Source organism: Chelmon rostratus, chromosome 4 (genome assembly GCF_017976325.1).
Source record: "Chelmon rostratus isolate fCheRos1 chromosome 4, fCheRos1.pri, whole genome shotgun sequence".
NCBI lineage: Eukaryota > Metazoa > Chordata > Actinopteri > Chaetodontiformes > Chaetodontidae > Chelmon > Chelmon rostratus.
In genome coordinates this window covers 20,790,704-20,807,350 of record NC_055661.1, presented here as the reverse complement: position 1 = coordinate 20,807,350, position 16,647 = coordinate 20,790,704, and the positions used below count along the sequence as shown (strand labels likewise).

Below are 16,647 nucleotides of genomic sequence, written 5' to 3'. Positions count from 1 at the left end.
GAGTTACTCAGGGAGATAGCTGGGCTCTCTGTCCTACAGTGTCTGCAGTTAGTCTAGCTAGCAAGACACCTTGCACCAACATAGAAGACCTTAAAACCTTGATCACTGTGTACAGTACATGTTCTTGTGAATGTTTGATTTCAGAAGTATCAAAGAATTTACCCCTGTCTAATATCATTATTGCAAGACTTTCTTTTGAGTTTGAGTCATAGATGAAATAGGATATTAAAAAAAAAGTAAATATAGTAAAATAAATATTAAAGATGGATTATAATCTCTGAATCTTGTTTTGGTTTTGTTGTGATCTTTTGTTTCTTAATTTTTATCCTTATATGTACTGTTTGTTTTTTTCTCATCTGTTTAGTGTCCTTTTTTGTCTTGGAGAGATGTAATTCTATTTTTTTAAAGAGCGTTTTTAAAGATGTCTCCCTAAAAGTCTCTCTTTTGTCATGATCCTTCTGTTTATATGTTCACTCTATTTTAAGATTATTATTGTTATTAAATCAATATAGATTTTAATAAGAAATAATTTATGATATGTTATGGATATAAAGCCCAAGAGGTTTTAACACAGTAAAGTGTTATTGCACAATGGTGAAACAATATGTGGATTTAAGAATGTAATAAAAGTCTTTTTACAATTAAAAGAAACGGTTGTTGTGGCTTCATGTTGTGCACTCAGAATGATTTTCCCACATAAACCAATTAATTTTGTTAATAAACATGTTTTATTCCATACACACATGACATAATACATTTATCACAGCTTCATTTAAGACAGAGTTTAGTTAATCTTCATTACTTTTTATGAGTTTCTCTTTTGTTAAGATGACACATACAGGTGATATATTTGGATTAAAAAAAATCGTAATTTGGTATTCAAGGGCATTTTCACATCTAAGGAAAAAAGGTGATTAAAAATGATAAATGCAAAGTAGTATTTTCTGACAAACTCATTGAGATGAGTGTAGTTGCTGTGTATTGCAATAATCTCAATAACAATAACCTCTTTCATCTATGTCATAGATGCCATTCACATAGCGGATTTTATAAGAGCCATTACAACACCATGCTGACATTATATACAGTACATGCACCATAATTACTACTGTCCTATATCTGTATTTGAATTCTCACTTTGGCACTCTGCCTACCTTTCATCATACCAGTCCATATACATAAAAGCATGCAGTGTATTTTTACCACAATATGAGACCCAAGCGGGTGCTTGAATGAGTTTTTATTCTTGGTAAGCTAAGTAAGTGTATTCACAGCCAGTGGGAGACAATAAATAAAGCAATAAATCTAATCAGATGACAGATTTAATTCTCCCCTCTCTCTGGTTACAATGTGTCTCCTTCCCAGTCACAAAAAATACACATTTATACTCCTACGCTGTACTATAGTATCAAGACATATAGGTAGTTTCAGCATTATTTATGGGGCTTTTGAAGTATCCACTTCTGACAGGACTGCTGCCATTCCAGTACAAGTCATGTGCCTTGCTGTGCTGGTAGCAGTTTTCACTGGGACTCATTCCTTAGTGGGAAGCAGTGCCACAGAAGAAGAATCCAGAGGAGCCAGAACATCATTGGGGGATGAATTTTTCAAATGTTTTGAGCATCACAAATGAAATGCAATCCTTCACTGTAGAGGGACGGTGACGGGAAGCTCTGAGATGTTTAATTTAAAGTCTTGTCACATAAATCTGAAATTAGATAGATGGTTAGATGCTGTTAAGATAGTGAGAAAAGACGGGACAGAGTGATATTTTCAAACCCGGATTACCAAGCAGGTAAGGAGGCCAACTGCCAAGGGGTCCCAGAACTCCAGGGGACATGAATCACGAAAATACGATATAAAATGACATAAGGGCCTTGAAATGGCTCATAGAATATTACCTAATCTTGAGGTCCTGTCTTGAGGATGGTGGCTGTGTCAGAATATAGTTGTAAGAGCACTGTCTCAAGTTTGTGCATTAAAACCTGTACACGCACCCAAGAAATCCAGCTGTGTTTCAAGCCATTGCATGCATATAACAACCAAATTACATTTCTCTTTACCAATCAGGACTAATACAGTAAGCCTGCTTCTTTCTTTATGTGTTTCGACAATAAAATGCCGTGAGTGTGCTGTCTGAAATGGGAACATCTGGCGTCATAGTGCAGCAGAAGACAAACGAGGTGCGCACCTGCAACATCCAGCAGGGGGCAGTGTGCACTAACAGAAGAATCCTCCAGCGTCTCCAGTGTAAACTCGGGAAACTGATTTCAAAGTGGCTGGTGCAGATTTGGTGCTCTGTATAACGTACAAGTTTGACCTAGATTCTTAGAGTTTCCAGTTCATGAGATAATACAGTTAATTTCGGTGGATTTAGCACAGTTCGCTCTGTTATCTGCTGTGACAGTGGGAAGAATCACCCTCGACGTGGACGTGGTCAGTTGGCGTGTCCCGACTTGGAGTGACGGCTGTGCAGTCCTATGATTCCTCCTAAACATTTTTGCACTGGCCCGTTTTCTAACAAACTATATCGCTAACTTCATTGTATCGTGACCTATTTACACCTTCGTCGGAAGTTGAGGACGGCCGGGGTTCAAGATGTCTGTAGCGGGCTTGAAGAAACAGTTTTATAAAGCCAGCCAGGTTTGCAAAACTTTTCTCTAAGCTAGCAACTGTCAAGTATCGTTAGCAGCTAGCCTCTTTTAGCATTGTTAGCTAGCGGTTTGTAGTTGGCTAACATTAATAACAGCTTGTGTTGTGACAGCAGGAAGCTAATGTTAGAAATGCTTTTGTTAATGTCTAAAATGTATTTTCGTGTTAGTTGGCATTCTGTGTTGCTTTATAGCTAACTCACGTTTAAGTTAATGGCCATCTTTCAGATATGTTTTGCATTAACGTTAGTTGGAACTAGCGTTAACTAACTTAAGCTAATGCTAAGTAACGTTATTATTCCGTTGACTGTTTACAGGTATTTCACATCTTGTGCTTTTAATATGCCTTTACCCAGCAGTGCACCAATTCAGACTGAGCAAGTCCACATCCTGTGGTAAACATTAGCTAGGTCTGTTTGCCTAAGGGACTCTCCGGGTGACTCAGAGCTCTTAAAACAAAAAAAAAACAAAAAATAAAACACAACACATGTAAAAGTCCTGCATTATAAACCAAGCTAGCATCGACACATTCAAGATAACCGTTTGGGATATTCATGGAGAGACAGTTTGTGTCTGTGTGGCAGTGTAATCTGAACACCAGGTTCTAGTAGTACTTCTTTGGAGTGAAGACCCAGTTACCTATTTTCCAGCTGTGTTATTTGTTAGACTTTTGTTCAGCGAGCCAGATCAGTATTTAGGGCAGTGAAGGAGATAAACCTAAAATACCATTGCAGTAGAAATGCCAATGCCAGCCATGGCCACAAAAAATGTCTGACTGTCTTTTAGTGTAGGAACCTTCGTGTGAATGTTTTTAATTTTGGCCAGCTCTCTTAGTCATGGGCGGGGACGGTTAAAAGGATTTTTGAGTCTCTTTTTCTTCCTACCCCTGCTGATCTAAGCAGGAAAGACATTTGGTTTCTGCAGCAGCTTCCTGTCAGGAACAGAGTCAGATCCCTGTTGGTTTGGTTGCGAGGAAAAATAACATGATTTAGAAGCTTTCATGTTAGGAGTGTAGGTACTGACTTATGAAAATTAATGGTGAAAGTGTTAGAGGTGGATTAAGTGGAGTAATGCCAGAGAAAGTAAGCCAAGGAATGATGCAGAGAAGGAGGTGGGAAAACAGTGTGCTTTCCCTTTATTTCACTGCAATGCAGGTGATTTTCTTGCCAAAACTCCATGAGAGTCAATAACACTTGACATACCACAGATTTTCTACACTGGAGGCATGTAGGAAGTTGGCTGTGGAAACGATATCTCTGCACTGTAGCTTGCATGTCCTTTTTTTCGCTGTCTGCCCTGCCCTGTTGTTGTTTTTCTGAGAAATATTCTTCACAGTAAATCTTGAAATCTGAACTTTCAGACTCTCATAGAGCACAAACAAGAGCAAAAGTTCTCTGTGTGACAGTGGGGGTGATTGTGATATCCAGTGGTTCTTTTCTTCTTACAGTTTTAACGTTGACTAGGAGAAGCACCAAATCATCTTCAAAACATACCAATTCTTTGCGAGTATCACACTTAGATTAGGAAGTCCAGTTACCTTTAAAGGTTTATTAGATGGCAAAACACCTCACAACGGTTTGTTATTCTCAGAATTTTACAACTATTAAAAGCTATCATGGTGGCAACAGTTTTATCTTTTGTCACAATGATACAGATGAGAGAGAAATGGTAGAAATACTATGTTCACGTTACAAAGTAATCCACCCGGAGTTTGTGCTTGCAAGTATTGATTGGCCAACATAGCACCTTGAAATAATGTTGTTTAGCAGCAACAGCTGAGTGATGTTCAACTTTTTTGCCGGGTGACCCTATGTTGTTTTGCGAGAGTCTTCATATGGCATATGGTTGCATATGCGGCATATCAAAATATGTCCACTAGAAGTGCTTGTTTTTGCCATTCTCAGGCTCAAATTGTTGCTCCAAGTTTCTGATAACATTATGGAAATTACCCCTTTTGTTTAAACATAAACTACCAATATATATCTCTCTGTTCAAAACCACCAGGCTCCTTTGATAAAAACACTTATTTTTCCTCGCAGAACATGCAAGTTGCTGGTGGACCACTGCCTCCATTGGTTACCCCAACACATGTAATAATAGGCCAGAATTACTCTTTAAAACACAGTTCAATTAGGAGAGATTAGTTAATGGCTGTTGATAAAAAGTAGATTAGAGTTTGGTGCAGACTTCATCTGGGATTAAGACTTAATCTAGATTGAGTCATAATACAGGTGCCTGCAATGCTCGTGCAGTGATTGGCCCCTGGCCATATGGAGGAAGAAATGTTAGTTTTATGCTTTGTGATTTCTGGATATATTTAAAAGCAACAGGTGTCAGTAAGATAAGAATAAAAGGAAAAGATAAAAAAAAAAAGAAAATAAAAGAAATTGTTTTCTAGACACAACATTGTATCCGTAAAATTTTGGTTTTAACAACAGTATGTCATGCTGCAGCAAATAGACAAGTTTGTTGTGTGAGAGAGATGACCCAGTGATAGATGTTTACAGCTGATTTGTTTTCACAATACATTAGGAAACAATCTATGTTAGGTTAGACACTTTTCCTCTTTCTCTTACTGCTCTTTTGGTATCTAGGCCTTGTGTACGTCACCCTCCTGTGCCTTGCAATCTTCAAGATCTTGAACTAGGCTCTGTGATAATGCACTGGCATTTAACTAACCACCAGTAGCTTAAATACTGTGTCATTATGATGAAAAGGATACCTGTTATAGACTGATCCCTCTGTGTAGCACTATGTGTGTTTATACCAAAACTTCTGTGGATGTTTTTGGGCTTCATTCCTTTGAGCCTGTGTGCATGTAAATAGTAATGTTACACTGACACGAGAATCTGATGAACCTGAAAAAGTACAGCATTAATTAGTGGCTAACATTACTGCCAAAATTCACTTTTGTACTTCCCAAAATCAGAAAATACTAAAATCTCAAATTTATTTTTTTAGCACTCAACTTTTTTTTGGAATCATGGTTTTTCAAAAATATTGCTATACCCCACTGTGAATTATATTCTACTTCCCCTGTAACAGTCTTGTAAGGCAAGCTAGGGTGCTGGTAAAACTTTAGTACTGAAGACTGCAGTCTTTCCTCTGAGGCAGGGAGTCAAATGCTGAGTAGGCTGAGAGTCGAGGCTATATCTTTGCTTGTGACCTGAATCCCCAAAGGCCCCTCGTCATGTGCTTCTTGCATACAGCAGAGATTCTGCAGTATGACTTGAAGAGTGTTCAGCAGAAGTCTTGTCAGCTGCTTTCATTTTTTGTTTGTTAGAACAGGAGATAGATGACCAAATTCATCAGAGCTTTAAGTGTAATCCAAATGTATTCAGTCTGCATACCTAAAGCTCTAAGGTTAAGATTTGTGACTACATTTCGAGCTCTACTGTTTACTCACCCATCATACTATCCTTTAGAGAGGCGTAGTCATAAAAAGTCTTGGTACTTCCAGTAATCACAAGGTCACCAACGGTAGTTTGACTCATGTAGGAAATGATGCAAACTGCTGTCGCTCTATCACAGATATGAGAATTTCAGTAAGGAAAGGAAAAAGCAGTCTTAATCTGTTGTCCAAAGGATTGTATATGTATGATAAACAGATGCAGATTGGTAAACCACCTGAAGAGATCATATGGCCAGTCTGTAAAGTTATCAGGAGCATTGTGCTGAATTATACATGCCTAGTGTATATAGTACAGGCCAGGTCCCACAAATATACAGATGTGTAAAAGCTATTTATTTAAAACTCATGTTGTTCACATGTAGTGGTATTTTAGGAAAGTAATAACATCACCAAGTCTTGTGAGACTACTCTAGTTAACTCTACCGTGTTATAAAGAAACAAACTGACAAATCTTACAAATGCAATTCTAAATAATTTAGCCCTTTTTCCGGGCCTCTCATGCAGTGTTTCATTAACTGTCCAGACAGTTTGAAATGCTCGCTCTGTTAATACTGTTGGACGAAATAATTAAAGATTAACAGCAGGTCTGTCACAGCTTCACTCAAAATTTAAATGCACAAGAGCAAGACAGATTCATTACATCCTGGTCTGACACAAGTTTTATTACTAAAAAAGTATTGTGAATAATACTTACTGTAATTATGGCAAAAACACAAAGTAGTCATTGTGGTTCGCTTTTGTCTTTGCAGAATAATAGCTCTACAAGTTACTCTGCAACCAAGGACTGTTGTTGCGTGCCATTTTTATTTTCTTACTGCAGTTGTTTTTCTGCCCATTCCACACAGAAACTCATATAAGGAACAGTGTAGCTCCTGGACACAGCAGGAGTATTTAAGTATCTTGAAGTCAAAACAGGCTCGACTCATTGCCAGAGTAACCATTTATTTTCCAGTTCTCTGTGACTGACTTGTGTTTCTCAAAAAGCATAAACCGTGCTCCTAATTGAAGGAATTAGCAAAGAAGGATGTACAAAAATACTTGTCCTGTACATGCTGTGCATGTACAGGACAAGGGCCTGTTTTCCATTTCTTAGGATTTTGTCTGTGGCCTAAAAACAAGCCGGCAGATCTCGCTTGGGCATACATATGCTTGCAATCAACATTGTCTGCTTAAGCTGTAGCATCTTTTCTTTATTAAAATAGAAGTAGTGAAGTTAGCTGGTCTGACATTTTTTTTCATCCTGCAAAGTATAAACAATAGGGGTTGCATAACACTGTTTGTGCTGTTGGTCTTTCAACACACACAAAGATTGCTACACTATTACCTGTTATTCTAAAGTCACATGTTGTTATTTGCACTAAACAGGCCATTTAATATGCTGTGCTCAACACACAGATTTTGCTAAATTGTTGTTCATGTGTTATGTTCATTTTCATTGCATTTTCTACACAGAGCAGACGTGTGAATGTGTAATTTAGAGATGGTCCTAGGCCTTGTTCCCCACTCAAATCAAAACCTTATGAGCAGCATTGATTAATTTACACTCTTTGTGCCTTTCCTCCCCCTTTCTCCTCTTGTGTCCCTGTCTCATAGATGGTAAGTGAGAAAGTTGGAGGTGCTGAAGGAACTAAACTAGATGATGACTTCAGAGACTTGGAACGGGTAAGCGAGGCATCTTTCTGTTTTCCTAAAAGACAAAAACATCTTTGGCCAAAGCTGTAGGCCTGGTTGGTTTTACACACAGTACACAAACAGAGTCTGTCGGACTGATGTTTTCACCTCATTTAAAGCATTACATCATCCTCTGTTGGTTTAGGAAACTTTCTGTTCGGTTGAACAAAGAGTCAATCAGCAACATTTAGATATTTGATAACCCTTGATAATTGTTAGTCATTTTTTAAGCAAAAATGGCCTGATTAATCTCTCTCGAATGTTAGTAATTGCTTGTCTTCTAGTGTGATGGTAAATTAAATATTGGGCTCTGGGAAAAATTAGTGTGCATTTTTTTCACTATTTTCTGACTAGTTATAGAGTTAATTGATTAGCCCTAGTTTACAATGTTGTTTGTCATCAACAACATGTATAAATCCATTATACAGCGAGATTTGAGTGTTTAAAATAGCATTCAGCTTTCATGCGTAGTCAGACCAGCACGTTGAGGTGCATGTCACTTTAATAAACACAGCTTGATTGGAATGAAAAAAAACTGTATTTTTAAAATACTTTTTTTGTGTATATGAGCCTGTTTTATTTTTCAGTTTTATGACTACAGGAGCTCTGCTGTACACTTGTGATGTATGTGTGCTTACTGTGTTTTGTAGAAAGTAGATGTGACCAGTAAAGCGGTAGTGGAGGTAATCTCCAAAACATCAGAGTACCTTCAGCCCAACCCAGGTGAGAAAGAAAGCCTGTCATGTGTTTATTTAAACTGCTTGAAGTCATTGATGAAATTATTTTCAATTCCCTTCCGCAGCATCTCGGGCCAAACTGTCCATGTTGAACACCATGTCTAAGATCCGTGGTCAGGTGAAGAATCCAGGCTACCCTCAGGCGGAGGGGCTGCTGGGAGAGTGTATGGGCAAGTATGGACGGGAACTCGGAGAGGACACTAACTTTGGTAAGATGTGTGTGTTTTTGTGTGTGTAGTGGTTTTGGATAGTAAATTCCTGGTGGAGGAATGTTGGGGTTTGTTATTTTGGGTTTTCGGGTATCCCCATGGTTGTCCTTGTGTGTGTATGTGTGGTATACTTACAGTACTGATTGATTGCACTCAAACTGTTTACAGTGCTTATGAAATCCTATGAGTTTCTGTTGTCTGATAATTACCATTTTTTTTACTGGGAAAAACTTTTGAAATGTGATCTTTTGAAATCTCTCCGGTCAAAACGTCCCTTGAAAATAATTCCAGAGTAAGATGTGAAAATATTCTGGCTCTACACGCCGTTTTGTCCCGCTGCTTCTCTGACGTTGGTTCTCCCTCTCGCTTCTCTCCTAATATTTTCACGTCTAACTCGGTGAATTCAGGGTTTATTTCAACCAGACAAGAGTTGGTGATTCAGTGGAAAGACGAACCAAAAAGGTTTTGGTGCGTTTTATTATATTTCTGTCGAATTTGAATGAAGTGTGTTTTCCGATGATAAAATTACTGTTTCTGTAAATGGAGTCTGGTGGCTTTGGCAAGAGCGATATAGTGGCTGTTGCTAGTTAAACAAAAACGATCTTAGACTTTAACAAGAAGGTCTCTCTCTGTAGGGATCCTTTCCTGAATGTTGACAGACACTTATTAAACACTTGTGTCTGTACACAAACACACGGGAAAATAGGGTCCATAATCAGATTATTGAATGGAAAACCTCTTGTCTGAAACTTACAGGACACGTGGCCTGACACTAAACTAGCTTTGCAAATTTCAGTTGCATATATGCATATTTCAAGCACTGAATTTGTGTGTGGTTGTGTTCAATATTATCTGTTTCTTTATGTGTGGTCTGATAGTGATATAACTCTGGTACTAAACTATTAATCTAATGTCACTGAGCTATTCTTCTGTATCTGTTTGGCTCAGGTGGAGCACTAGTAGATGTTGGAGAGGCCATGAAGAGACTGGCAGAAGTCAAAGACTCTCTAGATATCGATGTCAAACAGAACTTCATTGATCCATTGCAAGGGCTGTGTGACAAGGACCTCAGAGAGATACAGGTGGACTGACATGCTGTTTTATGATCATTTCTTCAAACTGTCAAATCTAATGAGAAATAGTGATCACTTCTGTGCCCACTCTTAAACTACCTATGGCTCCTATCACCTCAGCACCACCTGAAGAAGCTGGAAGGCCGTCGCCTTGACTATGATTACAAGAAAAAGCGTCAGGGCAAGATCCCAGATGAGGAGGTTCGACAGGCCCTGGAGAAGTTCCATGAGTCAAAGGAAGTGGCCGAGACGAGCATGTACAACCTGCTGGAGACTGATGTGAGGACTTGTTTATTATTGCTCTGTGTCTGGTGTTGGTGTCTGTCCTCTGAAGCATAATTTTAAGCCCGATCCTGCCACTGTGCAGTCCATCTTATATATAAAAAAAAATCCCTGACCCAAGCATAGAAAGTGTCCTTATCTTAATGAAAGACATTTCATAGGATAACTACGGTTATTTTCAGCCTGGGCCCTCATGTGATCTACCTTACCACCACTCACATCAAACATTTCATCAGTTGCTTCATTCTTGAGCTTTTGAACTTTTGCATTGGAAGGCTGCTGTCCAACACACACCCAGAGGACAAACACACACCAATAGTTACACCTGTAAAGGGGAATGAAACACACCCTCTCAGCACAGTAGCACTCACACTGGAGATAAACATGTCATTTACTGGCTACAGTTGAGCAGTTCTAATGTTTAATCAGTATTTGGGCTGGGGAATTAGAAGATTTGTTGGTCCTGTACATAACTGCAGGTGTGTGCAGCTCTGGATGAGGAGAACAAAAGGCCTGGATCATATATCTGAGTCTAAATGAATTTCTGTGTCTTGTTCTACTACAGCACAGAAGTTGAGGGTTTAGTTTTACCAGTGCTACCTGAGGGAAGTCCGTCTGTTTCATATTTCCTGTTATTTCTCTAGTGTCAGTCCCTTGTATGTAGTTCCCAGTACTATGTACCGCCTATTTGCACATGAAATTGGCCTTGGAAATAGTAGTTTGACAAAATAATCTTAAGTCAAGGTCTTTTGCTATCTTGAGATGAGGTGAAATACTATCTGCACAATAGCTTCATGATGATGCGTCTCCATTGTGCAGAAGACACGCAACAACGTCCACATGCTGTCAATGGGTCTTTTGTGAACTGTTATTTATAATCCAGAATATGGAACTGTTTATCCATTAGAGTGATAAATACAGTAATTTCAGTAAAGTGATATTGATTATCTCGTGTGTGTGTGTGCACAGATAGAGCAGGTGAGCCAGCTCTCGTCTCTGGTGGAGTCCCAGCTGCAGTACCACAGACAGGCTGTGCAGGTGCTGGAGGAGCTTTCTGACAAACTCAGAGACAGGTGCAGTAATGAAACCCGACACACACAAATACTAACATACTGTTCACGTTCATCTGCCTGTGCTGCTCTCTCCATAGAGCTTTCCAAGTCTGGTTCAGTCGCAGTAACTTCATTCGTCATTTTGTGTTTACTGTGGAGATGTGGAAATGTAGAACTTAAATCAATGTACATTTTTTGATTAGGATGAATGATGCTCAGAGTCGGCCTAGACGTGAATACACACCTAAACCCAAGCCCATCTTTGACTTCGGAGACGACAACCATTCAAATGGCGGCTACTCAACCTCGATGGCAATGCCACCTTCACGCAACTCGGGTAAGAAAGAGCTGATAGCTGCTCAAAACTAATTAGTGATTATTCGTTAGTGAGGATCAACATCAACATGTTGTAATTTTACCACAAACACTTGGGTGAAATAAATTTGAACAAACCATTAATGTCAGAATGATAAAGTGGTTGACGCCAGAGAACAGATGACACATTAACTCTCCAACATTATTCTGGATTCATCCTGTCAATTACGTCACTCTCAAAGCAACACAAAGGGCAGCATATGATACGTGAAAAAGAGCTCCAGCAACAGCAAAACTTCCAACATGATTGCTCAAGACCTGCAACCAATCAGTAACACAGCAGAAGTATGTGAAACCAATTCAGTGTTTTTTTCTGTCGTGTGATCGAGGCGTTGTAAATGGTGGCATGTACCGCATGTTTGACTCGAATGTGCTCAGTTGTTGACCATGAGAAAATGGACGCTCTGTGAGTGGGGGGAGGTGTGTGTGAAATGTGCGTCCTGCCCTGTCATCTCGCTGGCCTTTCTCCAACTGACCTTGTTCCTCTTTCCTGTGACATCATCAGAGCCGTCTTTTCACTTGGCCAGATTGTCCTTTCGGAAACCCAGACTGTGTGAGTCACAGATAGTGTGGGCCATTTGTCCTCGTCGGTTTTTGTGGCGCTAACGTGGTGCAGTGTGCTCGCACAGCTTCCCGTGTGAAATGTAGGAAGCAGGACACAGGTTGCTGATCACAGGCTCGACATGTAATGACTGGTTTCTGATGCATGAGTAGTTTAACAGCATGCATGTGGTTTTGTATGAAATCCACATCCTGTACTCTAGATACTGCAACCTGGCTTGCTAAAAGCTGCTAACCCCTCTGCATCCACAGGCTCAGTCTTCAGTTGATTTAAATATACGGTTATTTGACACATCCTTTAAATTCATCCTTATATAATTAAATATTAGTATTATTATTAGTATTTTCTTCTATGGTTAATGACAGGAATATTAACTAACATGCCAATCATGCCTATCACCCAACTTTTTTGCAAACTGCTGTATTTGTAACAGTATTGATTGTTTTTGCTATTTATGTGCTACCGCTATATTGCATAGTTTATGGAGCACAAAAGCAGAGCACAATGAGAGTGAGTAATGGACTTTGGAATGGGCATTCATCAGGTGGCCAGAGACATGACTTTAAATGGACAGTATTGTTGCTGCATAACTTCTCGAAGCAACTGTTTGCTAACATGTTGGTCACAACTTGATCACATTGCCCGTAAGAGTCCAAAAAGCATCAGTTTATAATATGGGAGTTTATGGTAGAGCCATCAATAAATGCTCATAAATACATTTGTTATCTATGTTCTGGCCTTGCCATCATAACTGTTTATGATCAGTTGCTGCTATCTTCAAGGCAACTTAACAACAACATCACAAGTAGTGATGGGAAAAGTGGGTTGTTTTAGCTAACGAGCTAATTAGCAGTATTTGTCAGTTTATGAAACTGCTCCTCAGACTTCTTTTAATGGCAACCTTTCACCAATTGGTATTTATTCTAATGTAACCTACCCTTAGGCAAATGTCTATGATATGCCCAAGGTGCTTCAGAGTTGATTCTATTCAGTTAGTGAATTTCCCCATTGTGAGATCAATTAAGCCTTATCTATCTATTACGTGTTGACATAATTTTTTCTGCCCCTGTAAATTGATACAGTATGGAGTAAAACACAGAGAGTGAGTGACCAGAGCTTTCCCCATCTCGAGCCTGCCCAGCAGTCTGTGGGGTAAACTTGATACAATGAGAAAATTGTTAGGCGACAAAAAAGCCTAGTTTGTCTGCGTGTGGAGCTCCACTCTCCTCTGCTGATCTATGTGAGGTCACAGAGGACGGGATAGATGGAGGAAACGATGGATGGATAGGGAGGGCGGAGACCAGACGTACAGCAACACAGTGTCATAGGATGGGTTTTGGTCGAAGATTCAACTTGTCTGAAATCTTGAGCTTGTTTGTGATGCTGTGTTGAAGTAGAACTGACTGTAGCACATGCTAATGTTATACTAACACATAAAGACAAGTGTGAACTACAGCATACAGTAGATTACATGTTTAGGGTGTGCAGTGTGACAACCTTTTCCTGAAACTGGCTCTGCTGTGACCCCCTCACTCTGTCTGAAAGCATCCTGAATGTTTTCCCCCGTCCTGATTCGTCATCTCGTTGTGTTTTGTCAGCCCCGGAGCAGCCGAGCTGTAAGGCGCTGTACGACTTTGAGCCGGAGAACGAGGGAGAGCTGGGCTTCCACGAGGGCGACATCATCACCCTCACCAATCAGATCGACGAGAACTGGTACGAAGGGATGCTGAACGGCCAGTCGGGATTCTTCCCCCTCAACTATGTCGAGGTCCTCGTTCCGTTGCCACACTAATACAAAGAGAGCGAGAGCACCGAGGAGGAGACTGATGGAGAGGAGGAGGAGAGGGAGAGAGGAATTAGTAGAGAGGGAGGGAAGTGAAGCCAAGGGATGGTCCGCAGAATATTCATTTTCACCTTCAGCTCCAGCGTCATCATCAACGACGAGCACTTCTTGTCATCTGGAGCTCTGGAGAAGATGGTCACATTTCAAAGTCCAGACCAGAATATCAACCTGTTCCACCCACAGGTAAACGGATGTAAGCTGGACACAAAATGTCTTTACTCGTTATCTGGCAGTCACAGACCGTTCTTGAGGACTAACTAATGAGACATTTATGAGCAATATTTTTCTTTAACCACAAATTACTGATATAGAAAAGACAATTCCTAATGAATCTGGTGATTAAGATGACTGGGGCGACACATTCATATCATCCTTTTTGTGTGACTGCAGTCGGTTTTAAACTCAGGTTGGTCACCAACATAACAGTCAGTTTTCAGACCGAAGGCCAACTCAAACCTCACCGTAAACGTCATGTGCAACTCGACTGAATTATTATCCTCATTTCAAAGCCGAAAACCTTGTTCGTGCCCCCATAAGGGCTGGAGCTCATCTGTTGATGCCACCTGCTGGCAAGACTGAGAATTACGTCTACCAAAACTAAAATGGAACTACACACAGCTAGAAATGTGATTTAACAAGTTGGATCTAAAGAAGAAGAAAGAAATACTGAAAAGTCGATATCTTCATATTTTTAATGAGAAACAGGAGCTGAAATTAGCCTCAGATCTGTGATTTAGAACATCTTCAGGTTCTCTTTGTAATGCTCTTTTTAAAGCTCTATGTCTAAGCTGTGCACTGATGATAGCTCCAGAAGTCAACAGGCCTGATACAGTGGTTTCCTTACGTTGTTTCAGTATTTGATTGATGTTAGTCTCTGCGTACAACGGTAGTTTTAAAAGTAGAACATCTTTCTGAATTTGTGAGAAAATTGCACCTTGGTCCTCAAATGAGATTGATGCTTGTGTGACTGACTTACTCCACCAACACACACAGACCCCAAAGTTAAATGCAGACGTTGCACCTTTTTGTCACTTATGGCAGGCGTGTGTTTGTTGTGTAGAGATGCAGAATGATTTGTTGTTAGGTGGTTGTCTGTTCAATAGAGGAAACAGAGCCAAAACGTTTCTAAAATGCAATAAAAACATATCGCTCGCTTGTTAAACTGCTAACTATTCTGTATCACAGCCATATATTCATTTAGTTTTGGGTCTGTTTGTCTTCGCATGTTAAGCCTGTTCTTTTTTTTTTTCGGTCTTTTGAGCCCAGTTTTAGGCGCCCGTTAACTCCATGCAGTGCCTGAATAGATGACGCTGCTGGCAGCGACTCAGTCTTTCATATTCATCACTAACTGTCCCTCTATTTCTGTCTGCCCTCGCGTCTTTGAGAATGTGAAACTGCTCTGTGCTTTGAAACGTATTCTGTATTCCCCGTGATTCTGGCGATTCTCAACGGCTCTGATTGGATTTATTTTTTTCGTACATGGGGCTGTGGGATGTAGACAGGTGTCCTTCCTGTTTAATCTGTTCAGACAAGGCTGGCTTCTTGTTCAGGATTTAGCCACAGCCCACGCCTGCAGGTGGAGTCTTTTTCAACGTACACTGTACAGTATGAGGGAAAGACCTGGAGTGAAAGGGAAAACATCGAGGGAAAAACAAGCTGTTGTCCATTTTGACTCTTTTGGAGAACTTTTGCTAGCAACGTGAATCCTTACCAGATGAAATCAGCCCAGCTGATTCTGAATTGTTTGGTGGGATAAATGTTTTAATTGTGAACGACGAATGTGTTCTCGTTCACTGTTTGCAGTATCTTTCTGCTACGTTTCCCCTCTTCTTATCTGTGTTTGTCCATCACTCCGCGCTGCCAAACCCTTCCCCCACTCGCGAGTTTGGTCCTTGTCTAATATGTTTACATTTCCGATCTTACTACATTTCAGTGCTTGTATCAAGTTCAGGGCGAAGTTTAAGGACTGTAGGTTGTGCTGTCTGGATCACACTGTTATAAAAACAAAAGTCCTTGATAGCTTTGTTTTAGTGCCTTTGATAAAGAAAGGAGGGGAAGTACTGCAACTAATACAGCAACCAAAACCTAATCCAGCTACTTAAGAGAATGGTTAAGAATTTCTTCTCTACTTTTGGTTTTATTTCTAGCCGTTGGCACTTTCCTGTGTAAAGAGAAATGCATGTGTGCACGTTTCCAGCACATTTCTGACACTACAAGCAGTTTCCTGGACATGTGTTGTTTGTTAATGTGAGGTTCATCAGCAGACCACAAGGGGAAACTGTATTTTTATGTAGATTTTAATTCATGTTTGAAAAAAAAAAATGTCCCACTGATTTCTTTTTTTTAAAGGGCTATGTATTTGTTTAATCAGTCTTAAATGCTCCTTTGAACAGCATTAAATCATTCGGGCTCTCGATAGTATTATTTTTTTTATATACAAGACCTTAAAACATTTAAATTAATCTTTGCATGTAGTCCTATATTACACCTTGTAAATGTAAGTCTTAGATTTAAGTTGCCTTTTTACTTTTGGTATGAGTACAGAATTTAACCGCAATATTTTGTCTTTTATTATCAAAGTCTTTGTACGTGCTTCTTTCTTGTCCCCCACCTCCCCCTTCTTACAATAAATAAAAGAGAAAAATGTGTTATTGTTGCATTTGATCAATATCTTCTGACGTCAAATCATGGCTGGTTTTAAAAAGTATTTGACATTTGAACTGAGTAGATATGCAAAAAAAGGGAAACGAAAGCTTCCTCTGGCTTCATGCACAAAATGC

General features: G+C 39.7%; 1 protein-coding gene across 1 annotated transcript; it reads left to right on the top strand.

The window, feature by feature from the left end:
* The first annotated feature begins 2,270 nt into the window (after window positions 1-2,270).
* sh3gl1b (SH3-domain GRB2-like 1b) lies at window positions 2,271-16,515 on the top strand. Its single transcript, XM_041936047.1, has 9 exons — window positions 2,271-2,643; window positions 7,657-7,725; window positions 8,385-8,457; window positions 8,537-8,680; window positions 9,629-9,762; window positions 9,874-10,032; window positions 11,005-11,108; window positions 11,291-11,424; window positions 13,623-16,515. The coding sequence occupies exons 1-9, from the start codon at window positions 2,599-2,601 to the stop codon at window positions 13,814-13,816; spliced, it is 1,056 nt and encodes a 351-aa protein (XP_041791981.1). The 5' UTR covers window positions 2,271-2,598; the 3' UTR covers window positions 13,817-16,515.
* Window positions 16,516-16,647: the final 132 nt, after the last annotated feature.

Bases quoted from the DNA above. Each gene is read 5' to 3' on its own strand.
- sh3gl1b (XM_041936047.1), top strand. From the start codon at position 2,599: ATGTCTGTAGCGGGCTTGAAGAAACAGTTTTATAAAGCCAGCCAG. The intron at 8,458-8,536 runs GTGAGAAAGAAA...TCCCTTCCGCAG, and splicing joins GTACCTTCAGCCCAACCCAG to CATCTCGGGCCAAACTGTCC. The intron at 11,425-13,622 runs GTAAGAAAGAGC...GTGTTTTGTCAG, and splicing joins GCCACCTTCACGCAACTCGG to CCCCGGAGCAGCCGAGCTGT.